General features: G+C 44.1%; 2 protein-coding genes and 1 pseudogene across 2 annotated transcripts; all 3 read right to left on the bottom strand.

Moving 5' to 3' along the window:
- LOC124034149 overlaps positions 1-25,372 on the bottom strand; it is a 118,907-nt pseudogene that overhangs the window by 70,176 nt on the left and 23,359 nt on the right.
- Positions 7,785-10,295, bottom strand: LOC124034147 (fatty acid binding protein 1-B.1-like). Its single transcript, XM_046346925.1, has 4 exons — positions 10,142-10,295; positions 8,967-9,139; positions 8,535-8,627; positions 7,785-7,876 (listed from the first exon to the last, which is right to left on the bottom strand). The coding sequence occupies exons 1-4, from the start codon at positions 10,206-10,208 to the stop codon at positions 7,826-7,828; spliced, it is 384 nt and encodes a 127-aa protein (XP_046202881.1). The 5' UTR covers positions 10,209-10,295; the 3' UTR covers positions 7,785-7,825.
- LOC124034146 (fatty acid binding protein 1-B.1-like) lies at positions 21,870-24,382 on the bottom strand. The gene is made up of 4 exons (XM_046346924.1): positions 24,229-24,382; positions 23,054-23,226; positions 22,623-22,715; positions 21,870-21,961 (listed from the first exon to the last, which is right to left on the bottom strand). Exons 1-4 carry the CDS (start codon positions 24,293-24,295, stop codon positions 21,911-21,913), a joined length of 384 nt encoding a protein of 127 aa, XP_046202880.1. The 5' UTR covers positions 24,296-24,382; the 3' UTR covers positions 21,870-21,910.

Below are 25,372 nucleotides of genomic sequence, written 5' to 3' on the forward strand. Positions count from 1 at the left end.
CTAGGGTCAGTTTGTTATATCTGGTGTAATTCTCCTGTCTTATCTGGTGTCCTGTGTGGATTTAAGTATGCTCCCTCTAATACTCTCTCCCTCCCTCCTCCCGGAGGACCTGAGCCCTAGGACCATGTCTCAGGACTACCTGGCCTGATGACTGTCCCCAGTCCACCTGGTCGTACTGCTGCTCCAGTTTCAACTGTTCTGCCTGCGGCTATGGAACCCTGACTTGTTCACCGGACATGCCACCTTGTCCCAGACCTGCTGTTTTCGATTCTCTCATTTGATTTGATTCAGGTGCTCAGGGTCCCATCTAGCTAAGAATTTAACTCCAATATTTGCCATACATGAAATGTCAAATAGTGAAATTCTGAGCTAGTTCCCTTCCAGTGATGTTGCCTATATACTGAAGGAGTTCAGTAAATGGGTGGGTAACTTTGAACTACAAATCCTATCATCCAATCTCTCAAGTGAACCCATGGAACCCTAGCATCACTTGCAGCTCATTGGTGGACTCGATTTGAAGGCTGTGGTCAGTTAAGTCCAGGAGCCTTAGGAAAATGTCACCCGAGTTGCTTCCCACCTTCCACCTCGGCCTTCCAAGATTGGTCCACACTGATTTGATAAAATAAGTGGAGCAGGACACACAAGTCAACTCCCTCCCTGACACTTCGGCATTCTTAAAACCTAAAAGCCCTGATGTGGTCAACTCTTTAGTCATTATAGACTAGATAGCCAATTTTATTACAGACATAAATACTCCTGTTTAATTTAATTCTCTAAAATAACGTTGGATGAAAGGATTTGATAACATATTGCATTTATATTCTCTCAACTGTCTGCGGCATTGTGTATTTTAAATGGCTTTTATTTCAGCACATGAAAGGATTTGACATATTGCATTTATATTTGTGCAGTAAAATGGCTCAATATTACCATAAACTACCAAAAAGCGCTCTGGGGATGGTAACAATGAAGGCAGGGAAAATAGGTGGGACACTGCATGTATAAGGCCTATGCCATCCTGCAGTGAACACACACCAAGACCTTGAGAGAAGACATGAAACTCACAGGATGATCTGCAAGATTAAAATGCATCTTTATGACATGATCCCACCTAGCTTATGAAGACAGTTTGAGTAACGGATGTTTAAGTAGAATGAGTATCATTTTCTACACACACCACACAGGAGTAGGCCCTGAAGAACTAGCCAATAAGCATGAACAAACCTATGGCGGCAGGTGTCAAGAAATTAACAGCCGGCAGTAGTGATCTCACATTATACAAATATGTCATACAAATCAACCCTTCAATTCCTACGTCCATGACACTTCATGTTATGTTCTGTTAATTACGGATTGTCCCCTTTAAGGATGAAGCGCCCTTGGTCATGTGCAGTATTGTTCTATGTTATTCTGGTACTAACCTTTTTGAGTAAATGTGAAGCTACAGTTCAATTGCTTGTATTCAGAGTCTTTCTTATTACATAAATAAGTACTAAGTGTTAAGACACTACAATGGCGACGAGGATGATTACCTGCAGTGTGCATCACGAATACAGATGGAGTTCGTAGGAAGAGAGGAAGATTTTGACCCTGTAGCACAACAGCTCGCAAGCAGTGAGGACGAGGGGAGAGCTGACGAGAACGAGGCGGCAGATCAAAGACCCGTGGAGCCGGAGGTAAAGAGAATGGCTAGCATCGGGAAAATAGATGTGTTTGATGACACGCAAGAAAACTGGGCAACTTACATTGAACGACTGGAACAGTACTTCATTGCAAACGACATTGCTGATAACAAGAGAGTGCCAGCGTTGTTGAGTTTAATTGGCCCAAAAACATACAGTTTGCTAAGAGATCTGACTGCCCCTCTGAAGCCCTCAAATAAAACATTCACAGAGATTGTGGAGATATTGCAAAATCACCTATCACCTAAACCACTCCTCATCGCGGAACGTTTTTGTTTCCACAAGAGAGATCAGAATGAGGGGGGAGGGTGTTAGGACATATGTAGCAGTGTTGAAGAAACTGTCTGAACATTGCCAGTTGGGAGAGAACCTAAATGACACATTAAGGGATAGATTTGTTTGTGGACTGAAACATGAACACATTCAAAAACGTTTGCTTACAGAATCAGAGCTCACATTTGCAAAGGCTGTTGAAATTGCTGTGGCTATGGAAATCGCGACTAAAGATACTTTTGAGTTGCAAAGTAAAAAGAAGTACCGACCTGTCACAAATTTCCCTGCACAAGTTCACGCATCGACAACGCCCCCGTGTGGCCGAAAAATGCAACAGGTGTGACAGAGATGGTCACAGAGCAGAGGACTGCCGTTTCAAAGACGAAATTTGTCACAAATGCAGTAGAAGGGGGCACATTCAAAGAGCATGCAAAGCCAAATTCAGTCACAACAGGAAAACTGAGAAAATTAAAGGGTCTGTGAATGCACTAGCAGGGAACAGTGGCAGTGATTCAGATGAACGATTAATTGGTACAATGGAGTTAAACACAGTGACTTCTCCCAGCAGTAGCATAATATGGGTGACACCAGATATCGAAGGCAAACCCCTCAAAATGGAGCTGGACACAGGATCTGCAGTGTCTATTATTTCCACTACTGTCTACAATGAGCACTTTAAGGCTATCAAGCTGAAGAACACAAATGTGTTGCTGAAGACATACTCAGGAGAGAGATTGAGCCCAATGGGGGCGTTGCAGGTCAGAGTGCATTATGGGGGGGCAAACACAGCAGTTACAGCTGTATGTGGTGCCTGGAACTGGCCCCCCATTATTTGGCAGGGAATGGCTTTCAAAAATAAAGCTGAAGTGGTGTGACTTGAAAATGCTCCACACGTTCCAGTCCAAAGAGAAAGGCACAGACCAAACACTGGAACACTTGCGGAATAAATACAATACCGTTTTCAGTGATCAGATGGGAACAGTAAAAGGCTTCACAGCAAAACTTGTACTAAGAGATGATGCAACCCCAAAATTCTGCAAAGCCAGATCTGTTCCATACTCCCTGAGACCAAAGGTGGAAGCGGAAATCGATCGCTTGCAGGATACAGGGATCCTGACGAAAGTGGACAGAAGCGAATGGGCCACACCCATAGTTCCTATTGTGAAGAAAGACGGGTCTGTTAGAATGTGTGGGGACTTCAAGGTAACTGTGATTCCAATGTTGCATGTGGACCAATACCCCCTACCACGCCTGGATGACATCTTTGCTGCACTAGCGGGTGGGAAACACTTCAGTAAAATCGATCTGAAACAGGCTTACCTGCAGCTACCGGTTGAAGAGAGTTCCAAACAGTACCTGACAATAAACACACACAAAGGGCTATACAGGTATAACCGCCTGGTGTTTGGCATTGCATCAGCCCCAGCCATTTGGCAACGAACTATTGACCAGATTTTGCAAGGAATCCCAGGAACCCAGTGTATCCTGGATGACATGATCATAACAGGACGCACCGACAAAGAGCACCTGGCTAACCTGGAAGAGGTCCTGAAAAGACTGAAAGAGTATGGTCTACAGGCAAACTTAAAGAAGTGTGAGTTCTTCAAAGACAAGATTGTCTTCTGTGGACATGAGATTGACTGTAATGGATTGCACAAAACACAGGACAAAATCGAGGCAGTGGTACAGGCACCACGACCACAAAATATCACAGAAGTGAGATCTTTCACGGGACTGATCAATTACTACAGAAGATTCCTCCCAAACATTTCAGCAGTACTCCAGCCTCTAAATCAGCTCCTGGAAAGAATAGGACATGGCGGTGGACAGAGCAATGTGAAAATGCATTTCTGGAGGCAAAACGGCTCATAACATCTGAACAGGTCCTGATGCATTACGACCCTGAAATGCCAGTGAAGTTGGCTTGTGATGCATCCCCTTATGGATTAGGGGCAGTCCTTTCACACACACTGAAAGATGGGTCAGAGAGGCCAGTTGCATTTGCGTCACGAACATTGAATGATGCAGAGAAAACTACTCACAAATCGACAAAGAAGCACTGGCACTAGTGTGGGGCGTCAAGAAATTCCACGCATACCTATATGGCAAGCGTTTCACACTGGTTACAGATCACCAGCCGTTGCTTTCCATTTTCAGTCCAAAGAAAGGCATTCCGGCAATGACAGCAGCCAGGTTACAGCGATATGCCCTGTTCCTTGCCAGTCATATGTATGACATTGAGTTTAAGCCGTCATCCCTCCACACAAATGCAGATGGATTATCCAGACTGCCATGTACAAGAGAAAGAAAAAAAAGGAGGGTGGATGCAGTGGACATGTTCCATACCGCTCAGCTCGAGGCACTACCGGTCACAAGCACAGTTATCAAACATGAGACAAGGTAAGATGTGACCTTGTCAAAAGTGTACACCTACACCATCTCAGGATGGCCAGCTACTGGCAGAAAGGAGCTGACTCCGTATTTCCAGCGGAGAAACGAAATTACAACGTACCAGGGATTTTTGATGTGGGGAATGAGAGTCATGATACCCCAGAAATGCCAACATCGAGTCTTGCAGCAACTACATGAAGGTCATGTTGGAATTGTCAAAATGAAGCTGCTCGCAAGGAGCCACTTCTGGTGGCCAGGTCTGGACCAACAGATAGAAAATATGGCAAAGAACTGTAGTGGATGTTTGGAAACCCTTCACATGCCTGCTCCTGTCCCAGTCCACCCATGGGGAATGGCCCGCAGAGCCATGGCAGAGAATTCATGTGGACTAAAAAATATATATATATGCCATTTAGCAGACGCTTTTATCCAAAGCGACTTACAGTCATGTGTGCATACATTCTACGTATGGGTGGTCCCGGGAATTCAAACCCACTACCCTGGCGTTACAAGCGCCATGCTCTACCAATTGAGCTACAGAAGGACCTACGCTGGTCCTTTTGAAAATCACATGTTTCTGGTTATAGTTGATGCCCATTCCAAATGGCCAGAGGTGTTTTGCACTGACTTCTCCACCTCAGCTCAGACGATAGAGTGTCTCAGAACAACGTTTGCACGCTTCGGTTTGCCACTGCAGCTGGTAAGTGACAACGCACAAGCTTTTGTAAGTGACGAGTTTACAAGATTCATGTCAGTAAATGGAATCAAACACTCAACTTCAGCTCCGTACCACCCTGCCAACAATGGGCTGGCAGAACGCTTTGTGCAAACTCTAAAGCAAGGACTCCGTGCAGCAAAACGAGATGAAGGGACTTTGCAAACAAAACTGGCCAAGTTCCTGGCCTCTTACCGAAACACCCCACATGCCACAACAAATGAAAGCCCAGCCGCACTGATGTTCGGGAGGCCTCTCCGCACACAGCTGGACATCATGAAGCCAAACAGGCGTAATGAAGTGCTGAACAAACAAGCCAAGATGCTCTCCGGTGGCCGGGAGCGCCATCTCCAAACAGGACAGGAAGTGATGGTGCGAGACTACAGAAGAGGAGGGAAATGGACAAGAGGGACCGTACACACACAAACGGGACCCAGAACTTACCAGGTTCAAGTGAGCCCAGACATAATGTGGCGGCGTCACATTAACCAAATGCATTCCACGGAAAACAGCACAACAATCGAGAGAGAACAGGCACAGAGAGCTCCCGAGAGTGACACACAAGGAACTGTAGAGGACGGTGGGGCAGTAGAGAGACCCCAGGCTGAAAGAAGGGAACGTGTTGATGAAGGTGCTGCTATAGCAGACGCTATAATGGAACAAGCACACACTGAGGATGTTCAGGAGCCTCCAGACAATCTGAGGCGCTACCCAGAACGAAGGCACCGTCCACCAGACAGACTAGACTTATAAACAAAAACTGTTCAAGTTCAAATTAAAAGATGCAAAATAACTACAACAAGTTCTGGGAAATGTTTCAGTTGTGGTTTGGTAAAAGTAACTGATTGTATAAGAGAAGGAATGTTATGTTCTGTTAATTACGGATTGTCCCCTTTAAGGATGAAGCGCCCTTGGTCATGCGCAGTATTGTTCTGTTATTCTGGTACTAACCTTTTTGAGTAAATGTGAAGCTACAATTCAATTGCTTGTATTCAGAGTCTTTCTTTCCGTGTCGGAGATCTTTGTGGGCTATACTCGGCCTTGTCTCAGGATGGTAAGTTGGTGGTTGAAGATTTCCCTCTAGTGGTGTGGGGGCTGTGCTTTGGCAAAGTGGGTGGGGTTATATCCTTCCTGTTTGGCCCTGTCCGGGGGTGTCCTCGGATGGGGCCACAGTGTCTCCTGACCCCTCCTGTCTCAGCCTCCAGTATTTATGCTGCAGTAGTTTATGTGTCGGGGGGCTAGGGTCAGTTTGTTTATCTGGAGTACTTCTCCTGTCCTATTCGGTGTCCTGTGTGAATCTAAGTGTGCGTTCTCTAATTCTCTCCTCTCTTTCTTTCTCTCTCTCGGAGGACCTGAGCCCTAGGACCATGCCCCAGGACTACCTGACATGACTCCTTGCTGTCCCCAGTCCACCTGGCCATGCTGCTGCTCCAGTTTCAACTGGCCTGGGCCCAAGGACCATATCCCATGGCCTACCTGACATGAGGACTCCTTGCTGTCCCCAGTCCACCTGGCCATGCTCCTGCTCCAGTTTCAACTGTTCTGCCTTACTATTATTCAACCATGCTGGTCATTTATGAACATTTGAACATCTTGGCCACGTTCTGTTATAATCTCCACCCGGCACAGCCAGAATTCAAATCAAACTTTGTCACATGCGCCAAAGACAAGTGTACACCTTACAAGCCCTTAACAAAGCAGTTCAAGAAGATAAAATATTTACTAAATCAAGTAAAAGAATTTAAGTAGCAATAACGAGGCTATATGCGGGGTAGAGGTTAGTGGAGGTAATTTGCACATATGTGAAGGGACTATGCATAGATAAACAGCGAGTAGCAGTGTACAACACAGAGGGGGTGGGGGAAAAGGTGTTGTGCCCCTTCACAACTGTCTTGGTGTGTTAGGACCATGATAGTTCGTTGGTAATGTGACAAAGAACTTGAAACTCGCTCTGTCGATGTTAATGGGGGCTTGTTTAGCACGCCTTTTCCTGTAGTCAACGATCAGCTCCTTTGTTGTGCTCACATTGAGGGAGAGGTTGTCCTGGCACCACACTGCCAGGTCTCATCATTGTCAGTGACCAGGCCTACCACTGGTGTTGTGGTGCACCTCAAACTTGGTGTTGGAGTCATGTTTAACCACGCAGTCGTGGGTGAACAGAGAGTACAGGAGGGGCCCAAGTGTTGAGGATCAGTGTGGCAGACGTGTTGTTGCCTACCCTTACCACCTGGGGGCGGCCCATCAGGAAGTGCAGGATCCAGTTGCAGAGGGAGGTGTTTAGTCCCAGGGTCCAACCACACTGTAGCTGGGAAACCAGTCACCCTCAAATGGTGCACCTTTAGCCCCTTGTCAGCTACACTGGGGTGGAACTAGTGAAAGCAATGTCCAAAAACATTGCCTGAAACTTGATTTTCCAAAATAACTGGAAATTGAGGAATCTGCTTTTGATGCACCCAATGTGGTAGGATTCTGACCCATATTGCAACAGACTAGATGGAACTACCAAAGCATTCATTTCTACACTGATGGGTTGACATTTGCTATAAAGCAGTCACATTAAAATGTAGAAAATCCATTTTGGCCCGAGTGTAATGTTCACGGAACTACGCTATTCTATTGAATCCCACATTCAGCCAACTCAAACCTTGCCTTATTATTACAAACTTCAATTTTCCCCTGAAGTTCTACCCATTGATATGAAATGCTGAGACCAGACCATTCAATGCCTTTCACATTTTATTAATCCAAAGAGTGCAGTAGATCTTCACATTCGTTTGCTGGTCCTCTTGTATGACATGCCAGACAGAGTCATGGTCTGAAAAGAGAAAGCATCTGTAATCATTACACTCAATAAATCCATGCCAGTACACTATGCTTAGCAAACCGGACGCGCTCATTCACCCACACTAAAAGCGATCAGGACATGCAGGTTGAAATATCAAAACAAACTCCGAAACAGTTATATTTGGGGCAAAAAGCATTTCACATTTATGGCAATTTAGCTAGCTAATTTGTCCTAGTATATAAACATTGGGTTGTTATTTTACCTGAAATGCACAAGGTCCTCTACTCTGACAATTAAGCCACAGAAAACCGAATGTTTCTCATCATCTCGCCTCCTTTATATGGCGGTTGACAACCAACGTTACAACTGACCAGAGTGTGGACCTTAAAGTTAATCTTGCAATCACCCACATGGGTATATGCTCCTAAGAACCAATGAGGAGATTGGACACTGGCCACGCAGATGCTTGCTGAGGCGCGCGAGCAGTGTGGGTGCAATGATTGAATAACACGTACATTTATTTTGCGACGCGAGCGGTGGGGTCAGCATGTAATTAGAACATTGGCGGCAGCAAACTGTTGAATTGCGTTCACGGCACTGTCATAGACTAACCATTTTGTTAATGGTATAAAATAACCCTGAAATTGTGTCGCTTCGTGAAACCCCCAGCCATATGCCCCAGACTCACGTTGACGAGGGTGTTTGCGTCTGTAAGTTCTGTGACATATTCGATCCCATTCAGGATGGCCGTCAGCTTGTTACCTTCCCTCATCACCACAGACTGAAACAGGAGAGGTCAACGGTTAGCTCTGAAAGCAGTGGTCACCAACTAGGACCAATTTAACAGGCCCAAGTTGGATGGCCATATATGGAGAAGACAAAAAAAGTGTGACAGTGTGCATCAGGTGTGCGAGTTGGTTTTGAGACACAACTGTGCGCCCAGTCCCAGGAGAGCAGAGGAGATTCTGCCAACGAAAGTCAGTCCTCCCACAACATCACTGGGACCTGAACTAACCATAGTGACCCCATATCAGCTGAACTTATAGTTTAGTTAGATACTGGCTGTATATGTAGGGAGATGTATGAAACTCATGGTTGGGTTGTGACATGCGCCACCCACATTGACCTTCCCCCCGGTCGGCGACTCGAGCTCCGTCTCCTGGCCAATGGTGAAGGAGTTGGTGAGGATCTTTGTCCCCGTGGTGACAGTCACCTTGAAGTGGTCTCCAGTCTCCTCAATCTCAGAGATGCTCTTGAGGTCTTTGCCCTCCTGGATAAGCTCATCAGGGATACCTACATGTTTGCGGCAGCGAGAGAGTCATATGCGGTGCTTTTTAGTACTACAAAAAGTTAATGAAGTGGGACATGAACACTGAATTATTACTGCTGAAGTAAAGCGCTGATGCACTATAATATGGCAACACAGTGATCTGAATGCATTCCCAGCTAGCACATAACATTCTGAGGACCATACGTTTTAGGGCTTGGTTATTTTGCATACCACATTATGGTGCAGGACAGTTGCTTGGCTTTGGAACATTCTCATTAAGGAATTTGACAAAATGTTATTTTCTTGGCATTTCATTATTTGATCAGAATATTTCCTGAAAGGACATTTAATTTAAGGTAAAGTTCTAGGAACATTAGTCATTTTACATTGGGAATTTTCAGCCGACTTTAAATATTCTCCTGTGGGAATGTCAGTGCTTCAGCATAATGTTCTGTAGGTTCTCATAGTTACAGTTAAAGTCATGTTCTCAGAACACTAAGAACTTGCCATACAAAAACATTGATCAAAACACATTCCGTTCTCAGCTTCAACAAACGCCTTCTTTTCTTAAGTGTGTTAAACACAGTGATCTTAATGAGTGCTTGTTCCTGTTGAAATGGTCTGAATAGACTAAATTTATCCACTTTCAATGAGTTACAAAACTAATGCATGACAACTCCATCCTGGTGGCACAGTGGATTAATTCCATGGATAGAGGACAGAAGAGCATAGGTTTGAATCTCAATGACACAATAAATCATTAATGCCTAGGCAAATCATTTAACAATCCCATTAGTGCTGGAAGTTCAAAATAGTTAGCCCAAACCAAACTAGCGGTGTTAAGTCTTAAATTAAACATTCAGTGAAAGTTATTCAAAAAAACCTATAATTTGTTAAATCTAACACCATTTCAAGTACCCATTGCATTCGCAGTCACCATTGATCTTCATTACTGAAAGGACTACGACTTCTGAAATTAACACCCCAAGTCTAATCAAATGTACAAACCCAACTGCAAGACTTACCAACAGCCTCCATGAAAGACTCAAAGTTCTCATGTGACTCCATCTGGTATTTCCCTGAGAAAGACATGGTGACTATAAGACAGTGACAGTAGAGTCAGCCACAGCTCCCTGCTTGTCTTTATACCCCCATCTATCCAGCCCTGCACTCATTAACTAACTAAAGGTGTCTACAATTGAGAACCCCTCCCCTCATATCTTCCCTGCTACTTGCCTGTCGGCACAGATCTAGGATCAGCTTCCCAGCCAAGGGCAACTAATCTACATCTCAATGGTCAACTTTATTGTACTCCACTTCTCATCCTCTCTTCTACTGTGTGAGTGATCATTGATCTTATTTGATAAACAAGGCCTCCTCGACTCCTTAGAAAAATGATAAGCAGTCTCATCATTGCAATACAAGTGTATGGATCAATCAACACATTTCAAATTCAACTTGACTTTATCTCGCTATACACCTGTGTTGAAATTAAACTAGGCTACATTGCACTTTGAGTTGAGAGGTGTATTTTGTCTCCCTGCACTATAAAAAAGTTGAATCAATGTACAATTGTAAGGCAGCAGACTGCAATAGGATTGTGAGTTTGCAAAAATGTTTGGCATATAGCTGAACCAACATACATTCTCAAGTTGAATTTGAATGTTCACTCAACTTTTCATTTGACGTTGAGTGAACATCCAATTCAACTTGAAAAATTGGAATCCAGCCAGAGAACGTTAATCACCCCCAACCTGCACTGACAATGACTGCCAGGAAATACTTCTATTTGATTTAGGTAGTCTCAATAATAACTGGAACAGCCATCTCAGTAACAGATGCAAAAAGTCCAACTAATAACAGATTGGATTTCATTAGAAAAATGTATGTTACTTATGTTGGTGTAGCTTAAGATAATCAACCAATCAATGTACATGCAAAAACACAGGTCTAAAAAGAAAACAATTCAACGTACAATTGTAAGGCAACCAGCTGCAATAGGGTTGTGAGTTTGCTCCACATCTGGGAATATAGCTGAACCAACATACAAATCAAATCAAATTTATTTATATAGCCCTTCGTACATCAGCTGATATCTCAAAGTGCTGTACAGAAACCCAGCCTAAAACCCCAAACAGCAAGCAATGCAGGTGTAGAAACACAGTGGCTAGGAAAAACTCCCTAGAAAGGCCAAAACCTAGGAAGAAACCTAGAGAGGAACCAGGCTATGTGGGGTGGCCAGTCCTCTTCTGGCTGTGCCGGGTGGAGATTATAACAGAACATGGCCAAGATGTTCAAATGTTCATAAATGACCAGCATGGTTGAATAATAATAAGGCAGAACAGTTGAAACTGGAGCAGCAGCACAGTCAGGTGGACTGGGGACAGCAAGGAGTCATCATGTCAGGTAGTCCTGGGGCACGGTCCTAGGGCTCAGGTCCTCCGAGAGAGAGAAAGAAAGAGAGAATTAGAGAGAGCATATGTGGGTTGGCCAGTCCTCTTCTGGCTGTGCCGGGTGGAGATTATAACAGAACATGGCCAAGATGTTCAAATGTTCATAAATGACCAGCATGACTGGGGACAGCAAGGAGTCATCATGTCAGGTAGTCCTGGGGCATGGTCCTAGGGCTCAGGTCCTCCGAGAGAGAGAAAGAAAGAAGGAGAGAATTAGAGAACGCACACTTAGATTCACACAGGACACCGAATAGGACAGGAGAAGTACTCCAGATATAACAAACTGACCCTAGCCCCCGACACAAACTACTGCAGCATAAATACTGGAGGCTGAGACAGGAGGGGTCAGGAGACACTGTGGCCCCATCCGAGGACACCCCGGACATGGCCAAACAGGAAGGATATAACCCCACCCACTTTGCCAAAGCACAGCCCCCACACCACTAGAGGGATATCTTCAACCACCAACTTACCATCCTGAGACAAGGCTGAGTATAGCCCACAAAGATCTCCGCCACGGCACAACCCAAGGGGGGGAGGGGGCGCCAACCCAGACAGAATGACCACAACAGTGAATCAACCCACTCAGGTGACGCACCCCCTCCAGGGACGGCATGAGAGAGCCCCAGTAAGCCAGTGACTCAGCCCCTGTAATAGGGTTAGTGGCAGAGAATCCCAGTGGAAAGAGGGGAACCGGCCAGGCAGAGACAGCAAGGGCGGTTCGTTGCTCCAGAGCCTTTCCGTTCACCTTCCCACTCCTGGGCCAGACTACACTCAATCATATGACCCACTGAAGAGATGAGTCTTCAGTAAAGACTTAAAGGTTGAGACCGAGTTTGCGTCTCTGACATGGGTAGGCAGACCGTTCCATAAAAATGGAGCTCTATAGGAGAAAGCCCTGCCTCCATACAGTGTTGACTTCCAAAAACAAACATGAAATTGTAATTAGACTCAACAAGTTTTTATACATTCATCTCACTGTGAGCAAAGTTTGTTGAGTGAACAAACGTTCACCCATTAGCTACATTTATTTTCCTTCTGAAGTCCAACAAACTTAGAGAATAACACTGATAAATCAATTGGTTAAGTGAAGACACTTGCCAGTCGGTCAGCGCATGCTCGGAGTACACGTCCTGGTAATCCTTCTAGACCTGCGGCCTTATGAATGTTGACCTGTTTAAAGCTCTTACTCACATCTGCTACGGAGAGCGTGATCACACACTTGTCTGGAACAGCTGATGCTCTCATGCATGTCTCAGTGTTACTTGCCTCGAAGCGAGCATAGAAGTAATTTAGCTCGTCTGGATGGCTCGTGTCACTGGGCAGCTCTCGGCTGTGCTTCCCTTTGTTGTATGTAATAGTTTGCAAGCCCTGCCACATCTGACGAGCGTCAGAGCCGGTGTAGTACGATTCGATCCTAGTTCTGTATTGACTTTTTGCCTGTTCTATGGTTCGTCGGAGGGCATAGCGAGATTTCTTGTAAGCTTCCGGGTTAGAGTCCCGCTCCTTGAAAGCGGCAGCTCTACCCTTTAGCTCAGTGCGGATGTTGCCTGTAATCCATTGCTTCTGGTTGGGGTATGTACGTACAGTCACTGTGGGAACGATGTCGTTGATGCACATATTGATGAGGTCAGTGACTGATGTGGTGTACTCCTCAATGCCATGGGAAGAATCCCAGAATATATTCCAGTCTGTGTTAGCAAAACAGTCCTGTAGCTTAGCATCTGCTTCATCTGACCTATTTTTTATTGACCGAGTCACTGGTGCTTCCTACTTTAGTTTTCACTTGTAAGCAGGAATCAGGAGGATAGAATTATGGTCAGATTTGCCAAATGGAGGGCGAGGGAGAGCTTTGTACTTGTCTCTGTGTGTGAAGGTGGTATAGAGTTTTTTCCCCCTCTGGTTACACATTTAACATGCTTGTGAGGTAAAACTGACTTATGTTTCCTTGCATTAAAGTCCCCGGCCACTAGGAGTGCCGCCTCTGGATGAGCGTTTTCCTGTTTTCTTATGGCCGTATACAGCTCATTGAGTGCGGTCTTAGTGCTAGCATTGGTTTGCCAGCTGTATGTTATTCATGTCGTCGTTCAGCCACGACTCAGTGAAACATAAGATATTACCGTTTTTAATGTCCCATTTGTAGGATATACTGTATGTGCTCGTTGCTCGTCTATTTTATTATCCAATGATTGTACTTTGGCTAATAGGACCGATGGTAAAGGCAGATTACCCACCTTACAGGGCACCCAGACCTACACACCCGATACTCCATCTCTTTCTCCTGCGAATGACTGGGGTGAGGGCCTTGTCGGGTGTCTGGAGTAAATCCTTTGCATCTGACTCGTTGAAGATAAAAAATATATCCTTCCAGTACGGGGTGAGTAATCGCTGTCCTGATATCTAGAAGCTCTTTCTGGTCATAAGAGATGATGGCAGAAACATTATGTATAATATGAATTACAAATAGAGCGGATAAACACACTCAATAGCACATTTGTTTAGGGGATCGTAAAACGGCAACCATCTCTTAGATAGATCGCTGGTAGAAAAATGTTTACTACATCCCAAAATATATACTTTGTAGATAATTGGCCCTCTTTCTGGGACTCACCCACAAACAGGACCAAGCCTGGCCAGCTGAGGATTGATGGACTCCATCCTAGCTGGAGGGGTGCTCTCATCTTATCTATCGCATAGACAGGGCCCTAACTCATCTAGCTCCACAATGAGATAGAGGGCAGGCCAGGCAGCAGGCAGGCGTCTGGAGTCTGCCACTAGCACTGTCAGTGTAGTCAGCTCAGCTATCCCCATTGACATCTTGTCTGTGCCTCGATCTATGTTGGGCAAAACTAAACATGGCGGTGTTTGCCTTAGCAATCTCACTGGAGTAAAGACTTCCTCCATTCTGGTCATTATTGAAAGAGATTGTGATATCTCACATCGCAAAATAGGGCTACTGAATGTTAGATCCCTCACTTGCAAGGCAGTCATAGTCAATGAACTAAACACGGATCATAATGTTGATGTGACTGGCCTGACTGAAACATGGTTCAAGCCTAATGGATTTACTGTGTTAAATGAGGCCTCTCCTCCTGGTTACACTAGTGGGTTTTGTCCAACATGTCTCCGGGACTACTCATTGCCACAGTCATACCCTGTATCTAGTTTTGTCCCGTGGAATAAATATTGTGGATCTAAATGTTGTTCCTCATAATCCTGGACTATCGAACCACCATCTTTTTACGTTTGCAATTTCAACAAATAATCTGCTCAGACCCCAACCGAGGATCATCAAAAGCCATGCTATAAATTCTCGGACAACCCAACAATTCCTAAATGCCCTTCCAGACTCCCTCCACCTACCCAAGGCCGTTGGAGTACAAAAATCGGTTAACCACCTAACTGAGGATCTAAATTTAACCTAGCGTAATACCCTAGATCAGTGGTTCTTAACCTGGGTTCGATCAGTCTCAGGGGTTCGGCGGAGGTCAAGACACACATCCGACTCATATGATTCGTGATGACACGCCCTGCTTGGCCATCATTGGCTGCAGGTGATCACGCTCCAACGCTTGGCCTATCTGTGCTGAATGGAATTTGGTGTGCCCAGTAGTCTACTTGTGACTGTCGTGATGGTATGTCTTGTGATTTCTTTCTTAATATTTGAATCCCTTCATACTTACTATGTCGAGCAAAAAATGAAAGTGGTCGGACAAATATGTACAATATGGATTCACATGTATAACGGAACGTGATGGGAGTCAGCGTCCTAACTGCATGATTTGCAATGCCAAGTTGAGTAATTCTAGTCTAGCACCGGCAAAACTAAGAACACTTCCTTAAGCTGCATGGAGATGGAAAATACAAGAACACAACGCTCGCTGAATTCAAGGTGAAGAGAGCCAGATTCGATGTAAAAGCTACTCTGCCTGATCTCGGCTTTGTACCCATCAACAAACTGATCCCCACAGCATCGTACGAAGTTGCTTACCTGATCACAAAGCAAGGCAAACCACACACCATTGGTGAAACACTCATAAAACCAGCTGTGTTGAAAATGGCAAATATCATGCTGGGAAAAGAGGCTGAAGTTAAGTTATCCCAAATTCCTCTTTCAAATGACACCATTCAACTCGACGAGACCACAGACGTTTCCAATCTAAGCCAACTTGCGCTATTCATGCACTATGTGAATGACGACGTGATAAAGGAAGATTTTTTCATTTTGTAAGCCTCTTACAACAACAACTAAGGCAGCCGATGTGAAGAAACTTGTGGATGACTTCTTTAAAGACAACAATCTTTCGTGGGATATGGTTTCTGCAGTTTGTTCGGACGAAGCTCCAGTCATGCTGGGAAGAAAGTCTGGTTTTGGTGCGCTAGTGAATGCCGATGTACCACACATCATTGTTACGCATTGTATTCAGCACAGGCATGCGTTGGCAACAAAAACCTTGCCTCCAAAACTGGCAGAAGTATTAAATATTGTAGTGGAATGTGTGAACTATGTGCCAACTAGTGCTCTGAGGCACCGCATCTTCAGTGAGCTGTGTAAAGAAATGGGCTCTGAATTCGAGGTACTTCTGTACCATTCTAAAGTTCGGTGGTGTCCCGGGGACAGGTGTTGAATCGTGTTTTTGCCGTGTGGAATTAACCCTGTTTTTGCAAAAGCACCAACATTGTCATGCATATTGCTACAAAAATTAGTTCATTCTCATTTTAGCGTACATGGCTGATATCTTCGCAGCTCTCAATCATCTCAATCAAAAGATGCAGGGCGGTGGAGTCAACATCATCGAAGCGGAGGAAAATCTGAAGGCTTTTCAAAAAAAGCTACCGTTATGGAAACGACGAACAGAGAACGATAACTTCGCAAACTTTCCCCTGCTGGACGACTGTGTAAGTAAGATCGAAGATGTATCTGGAATCGGAGACATTTCTGTACCTGCGGAACTGAAGCAAGCAATTGTCACACACTTAGATGAGCTTCCAAAGTCTCTCGACGGATACTTCCCTACAAGAGAGTCATATCCAGCATGGGTGAGACAGCCGTTCACGTTTAGTGTTGAGACAACAGATGTCAATGATGAATACCTCGATGAAATCATTGAAATTCAGCAGAGCCAGGTTCAACAGCAATTCTTCAGAACAACAACGATTTCAACATTTTGGTGTCAACAAATGGTAACGTACCCTGTTATTGCTAAGAAAGCTCTTGAGATTTTCATACCGTTTGTTACAACATATCTTTGCGAGCAATCCTTTGAGGATGCTGGACATAAAAACGAAGAAAAGGAACAGACTTTGTTGCGAAAATGACATGAGAGTGGCACTTGCCAAGGTGAAGCCGCGCATTTCTGAACTGGTCTCTGAAAGGCAACATCAGGAGTCACACTTGCAGTAAATATTCATTATTATGTTTTTGTTTTTGTGTGAAAATCATGATTTGATCATTTTGTTCTTTGAACACAGTGATGTTGACGCACGGTTCATTTTGTGCACCAGTAAAATATATACCTATGTTTTGAATATGAAAAAAATCCTAATTTATTTTCCACTTAAGGGTTCGGTGAATGCGCATATGAAACTGGTAGGGTTCAGTACCTCCAACAAGGTTAAGAACCACTGCCCTAGATGCAGTCGCACCTCAAAAAATCTAAAGAAAATTTGTCACAAGAAATTAGCTCCCTGGTATACAGAAAATATCAGAGGCCTGAAGCAAGCTTCCAGAAAATTGGAACGGAAGTGGCTCTCCACCAAACTGGAAGTCTTGGAAAAGACAGTACTGTGCAATATCAAAGAGCCCTCACTGCTGCTCGATCACCCTATTATTCCAACCTAATTGAGGAGAATAAGAACAATCCTAAATGTATTTTTGATACTGTCACAAAGGTAACTAAAAAGCAGCATACCCCAAGAGAAGATGTATTTCACTTCATCAGTGATGAATTCCTGAACTTCTACGACGAAAAGATCATGATCATTAGGAAGCAAATTTCGGACTCCTCTTTGAATCTGCATATTTCTCCAAAGCTCAGTTGTCCTGAGTCTGCACAGAACTGCCAGGACTTAGGATCAATGGAGACACTAAAGTTTTCTAATCCTGTAACTCTTGACACATGAAAATAGTCATGTCCTCTAAACCTTCAAGCTGCGTACTGGCCCCTATTTCAACTCAGTAGTTTAAAGAACTACTTCCTGTGCTTGCCCCTCCTATGTTGAGCATAATGGATGGCTCTCTATCCTCCGGATATGTACCAAACTCTCTAAAAGTGGCAGTAATAAAGCCTCTCTTGGAAAAGCAAAACATTGACCCGGCCGATATCGAATATCCTATTCCTCTAAAAAAATAATAACAATAATATTGCCCAGCATCTCTCTGCCTTCCTGAAGACAAATAATGTACATGAAACGCTTCAGTCTGGTTTAAGACCTCATCATAGCACTGAGACTGCACTCATGAAGGTGGTAAATTACATTTTTAATGGCATCAGACCAAGGCTCTGCATCTGTCCTCGTGCTCCCAGACCTTAGTGCTGATTTTGACACCACCGATCACCACCATTTTTTGGAGAGATAGGAAACCCTAATTGGTCTACACGGACAAGTTCTTGCCTGGTTTAGATCTTATCTGTCGGAAAGATATCAGTTCATCTCTGTGGAAGGTTTGTCCTCTGACGAATAATTTGTAAGTTTTGGTGTGCCTCAAGGTTCCGTTTTAGGACCACTACTGTTTTCACTATATATTCTACCTCTTTCACTGCTATGCGGACGACACACAGCTGTACATTTCGATGAAACATAGTGAAGCCCCAAAATGTCCTACCCTGGAAGCCTGTGTTTCAGACATAAGGAAGTGGATGGCGGCAAATGTTTTACTTTTGAACTCGGACAAAACAGAGATGCTAGTTCTAGGTCCCAAGAAACAAAGACATCTTCTGTTGGATCTGACAATTCATCTTGATAGTTGTACAGTCGTCTAAAATAAAACTGTGAAGGACCTCGGCATTACTCTGGTCCCACATCTCTCTTTTGACAAACACATCAAGAATATTTCAAGGACAACTTTTTTCCATCTTTGTAACATTGCAAAAATCAGTAATCTTTCGTCCAAAAATTATGTAGAAAGGCTAATCCGAGCTTTTGTTACTTCTAGATTAGACTACTGAAATGCTCTACTCTCCAGCTACCCGGATAAAGCACTAAATAAACTTCAGTTAGTGCTAAACACGGCTTCTGGAATCTTGACTAGAACACCAAAATTGTATCAAATTAGTCCAGTGCTAGCCTCTCTATACTGGCATCATGTAAGGCTAGGGCTGATATCAAGATTTTACTGCTAACCTACTATCTCTCCAATTTGGTCCTGCCGTACACACCTACACGTACGCTACGGTCACAAGACGCAGGTCTCCTTATTGTCCCTAGAACTTCTAAGCAAACAGCTGGAGGCAGGGAGTTCTCCAATAGAGCTCAATTTTTATGCAATGGTCTGCCTATCGATGTGAGAGACGCAGACTCGGCCTCGACCTTTAAGTCTTTACTTTAGACTCATCTCTTCAGTAGGTCCTACGATTGAGTGTAGTCTGGCCCAGGGGTGCGTTGGTAGAGCATGGCGCTTGTAACGCCAGGGTAGTGGGTTCGATCCCCGGGACCACCCATACGTAGAATGTATGCACACATGACTGTAAGTCGCTTTGGATAAAAGCGTCTGCTAAATGGCATATATAACGGCAAGGCACTGCAGCGTCAAACCGCCCTTGCTCTCTGCCTGGCCGGCTCCCCTCTCTCCACTGGGATTCTCTGCCTCTGAAACTATTACGGGGGCCGAGACACTGGCTTACTAGTGCTCTTCATGCCTTTCCTAGGAGGGATGCGTCACTTGAGTGGGTTGAGTAACTAACATGATCTTCCTGTTTGGTTTTGCGCCCCTTCTGCCTCGAGCAGTGGAGGAGATCTTTGTGGGCTATACTCAGCCTTCCCCCCCCCCCCCTACACCACTAGGGTCAGTTTGTTATATCTGGTGTAATTCTCCTGTCTTATCTGGTGTCCTGTGTGGATTTAAGTATGCTCCCTCTAATACTCTCTCCCTCCCTCCCCTCCCGGAGGACCTGAGCCCTAGGACCATGTCTCAGGACTACCTGGCCTGATGACTGTCCCCAGTCCACCTGGTCGTACTGCTGCTCCAGTTTCAACTGTTCTGCCTGCGGCTATGGAACCCTGACTTGTTCACCGGACATGCCACCTTGTCCCAGACCTGCTGTTTTCGATTCTCTCATTTGATTTGATTCAGGTGCTCAGGGTCCCATCTAGCTAAGAATTTAACTCCAATATTTGCCATACATGAAATGTCAAATAGTGAAATTCTGAGCTAGTTCCCTTCCAGTGATGTTGCCTATGTACTGAAGGAGGTCAGTAAATGGGTGGGTAACTTTGAACTACAAATCCTATCATCCAATCTCTCAAGTGAACCCATGGAACCCTAGCATCACTTGCAGCTCATTGGTGGACTCGATAGGAAGGCTGTGGTCAGTTAAGTCCAGGAGCCTTAGGAAAATGTCACCCGAGTTGCTTCCCTCTGATTGGCTGATTTGATTGTCACCTTCCACCTCGGCCTTCCAAGATTGGTCCACACTGCAGCCTTCTGAGATATAAAATAAAGGATGGAGCAGGACACACAAGTCAACTCCCTCCCTGAATTGCACCTTCACTTTCCCAACCACACATCCCTTACATACCACGTTTGCATTCCCGGAGCCCCCCAGCTTAAAACCTAAAAAGCCCTGATGTGGGGAGTGAGTCAACTCTTTAGTCATTATAGACTAGATAGCCAATTTTATTACAGACATAAATACTCCTGTTTAATCAGCTGTCAAGGTCCTAATTCTCTAAAATAACGTTGGAGGTGGCTTATAGTAGAGAAATGAGCATTTCATTATCTGATAACAGCTCTGGTGGACAGTCCTGCAGTCAGAATGCCAATTGCACACTCTCAACTTGAGACATTGCGGCATTGTGACAAAACTGTACATTTTAGTGGGATCTGGGATCTTTTATTTCAGCACATGAAAGGATTTGACATATTGCATTTATATTTGTGCAGTATAAATGGCTCAATATTACTTTGACAGTAAACAATACCATCCTAAAAGCGCTCTGGGGATGGTAACAATGAAGGCAGGGAAAATAGGTGGGACACTGCATGTATAAGGCCTATGCCATCCTGCAGTGAACACACACCAAGACCTTGAGAGAAGACATGAAACTCACAGGATGATCTGCAAGATTAAAATGCATCTTTATGACATGATCCCAACTAGCTTATGAAGACAGTTTGAGTAACGGATGTTTAAGTAGAATGAGTATCATTTTCTACACACACACACAGGAGTAGGCCCTGAAGAACTAGCCAATAAGCATGAACAAACCTATGGCGGCAGGTGTCAAGAAACTAACAGCCGGCAGTAGTGACATCACATTATACAAATATGTCATACAAATCTACACTTCAATTCCTACGTCCATGACACTTCAAATCAAACTTTGTCACATGCGCCAAAGACAAGTGTACACCTTACAAGCCCTTAACAAAGCAGTTCAAAAAGATAAAATATTTACTAAATCAAGTAAAAAGAATTTAAGTAGCAATAACGAGGCTATATGCGGGGGTAGAGGTTAGTGGAGGTAATTTGCACATATGTGAAGGGACTATGCATAGATAAACAGCGAGTAGCAGTGTACAACACAGAGGGGGTGGGGGAAAAGGTGTTGTGCCCCCTTCACAACTGTCTTGGTGTGTTAGGACCATGATAGTTCGTTGGTAATGTGACAAAGAACTTGAAACTCGCTCTGTCGATGTTAATGGGGGCTTGTTTAGCACGCCTTTTCCTGTAGTCAACGATCAGCTCCTTTGTTGTGCTCACATTGAGGGAGAGGTTGTCCTGGCACCACACTGCCAGGTCTCATCATTGTCAGTGACCAGGCCTACCACTGGTGTTGTGGTGCACCTCAAACTTGGTGTTGGAGTCATGTTTAACCACGCAGTCGTGGGTGACCAGGGAGTACAGGAGGGGCCCAAGTGTTGAGGATCGGTGTGGCAGACGTGTTGTTGCCTACCCTTACCACCTGGGGGCGGCCCATCAGGAAGTGCAGTATCCAGTTGCAGAGGGAGGTGTTTAGTCTACGCTATTCTATTGAATCCCACATTCAGCCAACTCAAACCTTGCCTTATTATTACAAACTTCAATTTTCCCCTGAAGTTCTACCCATTGATATGAAATGCTGAGACCAGACCATTCAATGCCTTTCACATTTTATTAATCCAAAGAGTGCAGTAGATCTTCACATTCGTTTGCTGGTCCTCTTGTATGACATGCCAGACAGAGTCATGGTCTGAAAAGAGAAAGCATCTGTAATCATTACACTCAATAAATCCATGCCAGTACACTATGCTTAGCAAACCGGACGCGCTCATTCACCCACACTAAAAGCGATCAGGACATGCAGGTTGAAATATCAAAACAAACTCCGAAACAGTTATATTTGGGGCAAAAAGCATTTCATATTTATGGCAATTTAGCTAGCTAATTTGTCCTAGTATATAAACATTGGGTTGTTATTTTACCTGAAATGCACAAGGTCCTCTACTCTGACAATTAAGCCACAGAAAACCGAATGTTTCTCATCATCTCGCCTCCTTTATATGGCGGTTGACAACCAACGTTACAACTGACCAGAGTGTGGACCTTAAAGTTAATCTTGCAATCACCCACATGGGTATATGCTCCTAAGAACCAATGAGGAGATTGGACACTGGCCACGCAGATGCTTGCTGAGGCGCGAGGCGAGCAGTGTGGGTGCAATGATTGAATAACACGTACATTTATTTTGCGACGCGAGCGGTGGGGTCAGCATGTAATTAGAACATTGGCGGCAGCAAACTGTTGAATTGCGTTCACGGCACTGTCATAGACTAACCATTTTGTTAATGGTATAAAATAACCCTGAAATTGTGTCGCTTCGTGAAACCCCCAGCCATATGCCCCAGACTCACGTTGACGAGGGTGTTTGCGTCTGTAAGTTCTGTGACATATTCGATCCCATTCAGGATGGCCGTCAGCTTGTTACCTTCCCTCATCACCACAGACTGAAACAGGAGAGGTCAACGGTTAGCTCTGAAAGCAGTGGTCACCAACTAGGACCAATTTAACAGGCCCAAGTTGGATGGCCATATATGGAGAAGAAAAAAAAGTGTGACAGTGTGCATCAGGTGTGCGAGTTGGTTTTGAGACATAACTGTGCGCCCAGTCCCAGGAGAGCAGAGGAGATTCTGCCAACGAAAGTCAGTCCTCCCACAACATCACTGGGACCTGAACTAACCATAGTGACCCCATATCAGCTGAACTTATAGTTTAGTTAGATACTGGCTGTATATGTAGGGAGATGTATGAAACTCATGGTTGGGTTGTGACATGCGCCACCCACATTGACCTTCCCCCCGGTCGGCGACTCGAGCTCCGTCTCCTGGCCAATGGTGAAGGAGTTGGTGAGGATCTTTGTCCCCGTGGTGACAGTCACCTTGAAGTGGTCTCCAGTCTCCTCAATCTCAGAGATGCTCTTGAGGTCTTTGCCCTCCTGGATAAGCTCATCAGGGATACCTACATGTTTGCGGCAGCGAGAGAGTCATATGCGGTGCTTTTTAGTACTACAAAAAGTTAATGAAGTGGGACATGAACACTGAATTATTACTGCTGAAGTAAAGCGCTGATGCACTATAATATGGCAACACAGTGATCTGAATGCATTCCCAGCTAGCACATAACATTCTGAGGACCATACGTTTTAGGGCTTGGTTATTTTGCATACCACATTATGGTGCAGGACAGTTGCTTGGCTTTGGAACATTCTCATTAAGGAATTTGACAAAATGTTATTTTCTTGGCATTTCATTATTTGATCAGAATATTTCCTGAAAGGACATTTAATTTAAGGTAAAGTTCTAGGAACATTAGTCATTTTACATTGGGAATTTTCAGCCGACTTTAAATATTCTCCTGTGGGAATGTCAGTGCTTCAGCATAATGTTCTGTAGGTTCTCATAGTTACAGTTAAAGTCATGTTCTCAGAACACTAAGAACTTGCCATACAAAAACATTGATCAAAACACATTCCGTTCTCAGCTTCAACAAACGCCTTCTTTTCTTAAGTGTGTTAAACACAGTGATCTTAATGAGTGCTTGTTCCTGTTGAAATGGTCTGAATAGACTAAATTTATCCACTTTCAATGAGTTACAAAACTAATGCATGACAACTCCATCCTGGTGGCACAGTGGATTAATTCCATGGATAGAGGACAGAAGAGCATAGGTTTGAATCTCAATGACACAATAAATCATTAATGCCTAGGCAAATCATTTAACAATCCCATTAGTGCTGGAAGTTCAAAATAGTTAGCCCAAACCAAACTAGCGGTGTTAAGTCTTAAATTAAACATTCAGTGAAAGTTATTCAAAAAAACCTATAATTTGTTAAATCTAACACCATTTCAAGTACCCATTGCATTCGCAGTCACCATTGATCTTCATTACTGAAAGGACTACGACTTCTGAAATTAACACCCCAAGTCTAATCAAATGTACAAACCCAACTGCAAGACTTACCAACAGCCTCCATGAAAGACTCAAAGTTCTCATGTGACTCCATCTGGTATTTCCCTGAGAAAGACATGGTGACTATAAGACAGTGACAGTAGAGTCAGCCACAGCTCCCTGCTTGTCTTTATACCCCCATCTATCCAGCCCTGCACTCATTAACTAACTAAAGGTGTCTACAATTGAGAACCCCTCCCCTCATATCTTCCCTGCTACTTGCCTGTCGGCACAGATCTAGGATCAGCTTCCCAGCCAAGGGCAACTAATCTACATCTCAATGGTCAACTTTATTGTACTCCACTTCTCATCCTCTCTTCTTCTACTTTGGCAGTGTGAGTGATCATTGATCTTATTTGATAAACAAGGCCTCCTCGACTCCTTAGAAAAATGATAAGCAGTCTCATCATTGCAATACAAGTGTATGGATCAATCAACACATTTCAAATTCAACTTGACTTTATCTCGCTATACACCTGTGTTGAAATTAAACTAGGCTACATTGCACTTTGAGTTGAGAGGTGTATTTTGTCTCCCTGCACTATAAAAAAGTTGAATCAATGTACAATTGTAAGGCAGCAGACTGCAATAGGATTGTGAGTTTGCAAAAATGTTTGGCATATAGCTGAACCAACATACATTCTCAAGTTGAATTTGAATGTTCACTCAACTTTTCATTTGACGTTGAGTGAACATCCAATTCAACTTGAAAAATTGGAATCCAGCCAGAGAACGTTAATCACCCCCAACCTGCACTGACAATGACTGCCAGGAAATACTTCTATTTGATTTAGGTAGTCTCAATAATAACTGGAACAGCCATCTCAGTAACAGATGCAAAAAGTCCAACTAATAACAGATTGGATTTCATTAGAAAAATGTATGTTACTTATGTTGGTGTAGCTTAAGATAATCAACCAATCAATGTACATGCAAAAACACAGGTCTAAAAAGAAAACAATTCAACGTACAATTGTAAGGCAACCAGCTGCAATAGGGTTGTGAGTTTGCTCCACATCTGGGAATATAGCTGAACCAACATACAAATCAAATCAAATTTATTTATATAGCCCTTCGTACATCAGCTGATATCTCAAAGTGCTGTACAGAAACCCAGCCTAAAACCCCAAACAGCAAGCAATGCAGGTGTAGAAAC

The sequence above is a fragment of the Oncorhynchus gorbuscha genome, linkage group LG04 (genome assembly GCF_021184085.1).
Source record: "Oncorhynchus gorbuscha isolate QuinsamMale2020 ecotype Even-year linkage group LG04, OgorEven_v1.0, whole genome shotgun sequence".
NCBI lineage: Eukaryota > Metazoa > Chordata > Actinopteri > Salmoniformes > Salmonidae > Oncorhynchus > Oncorhynchus gorbuscha.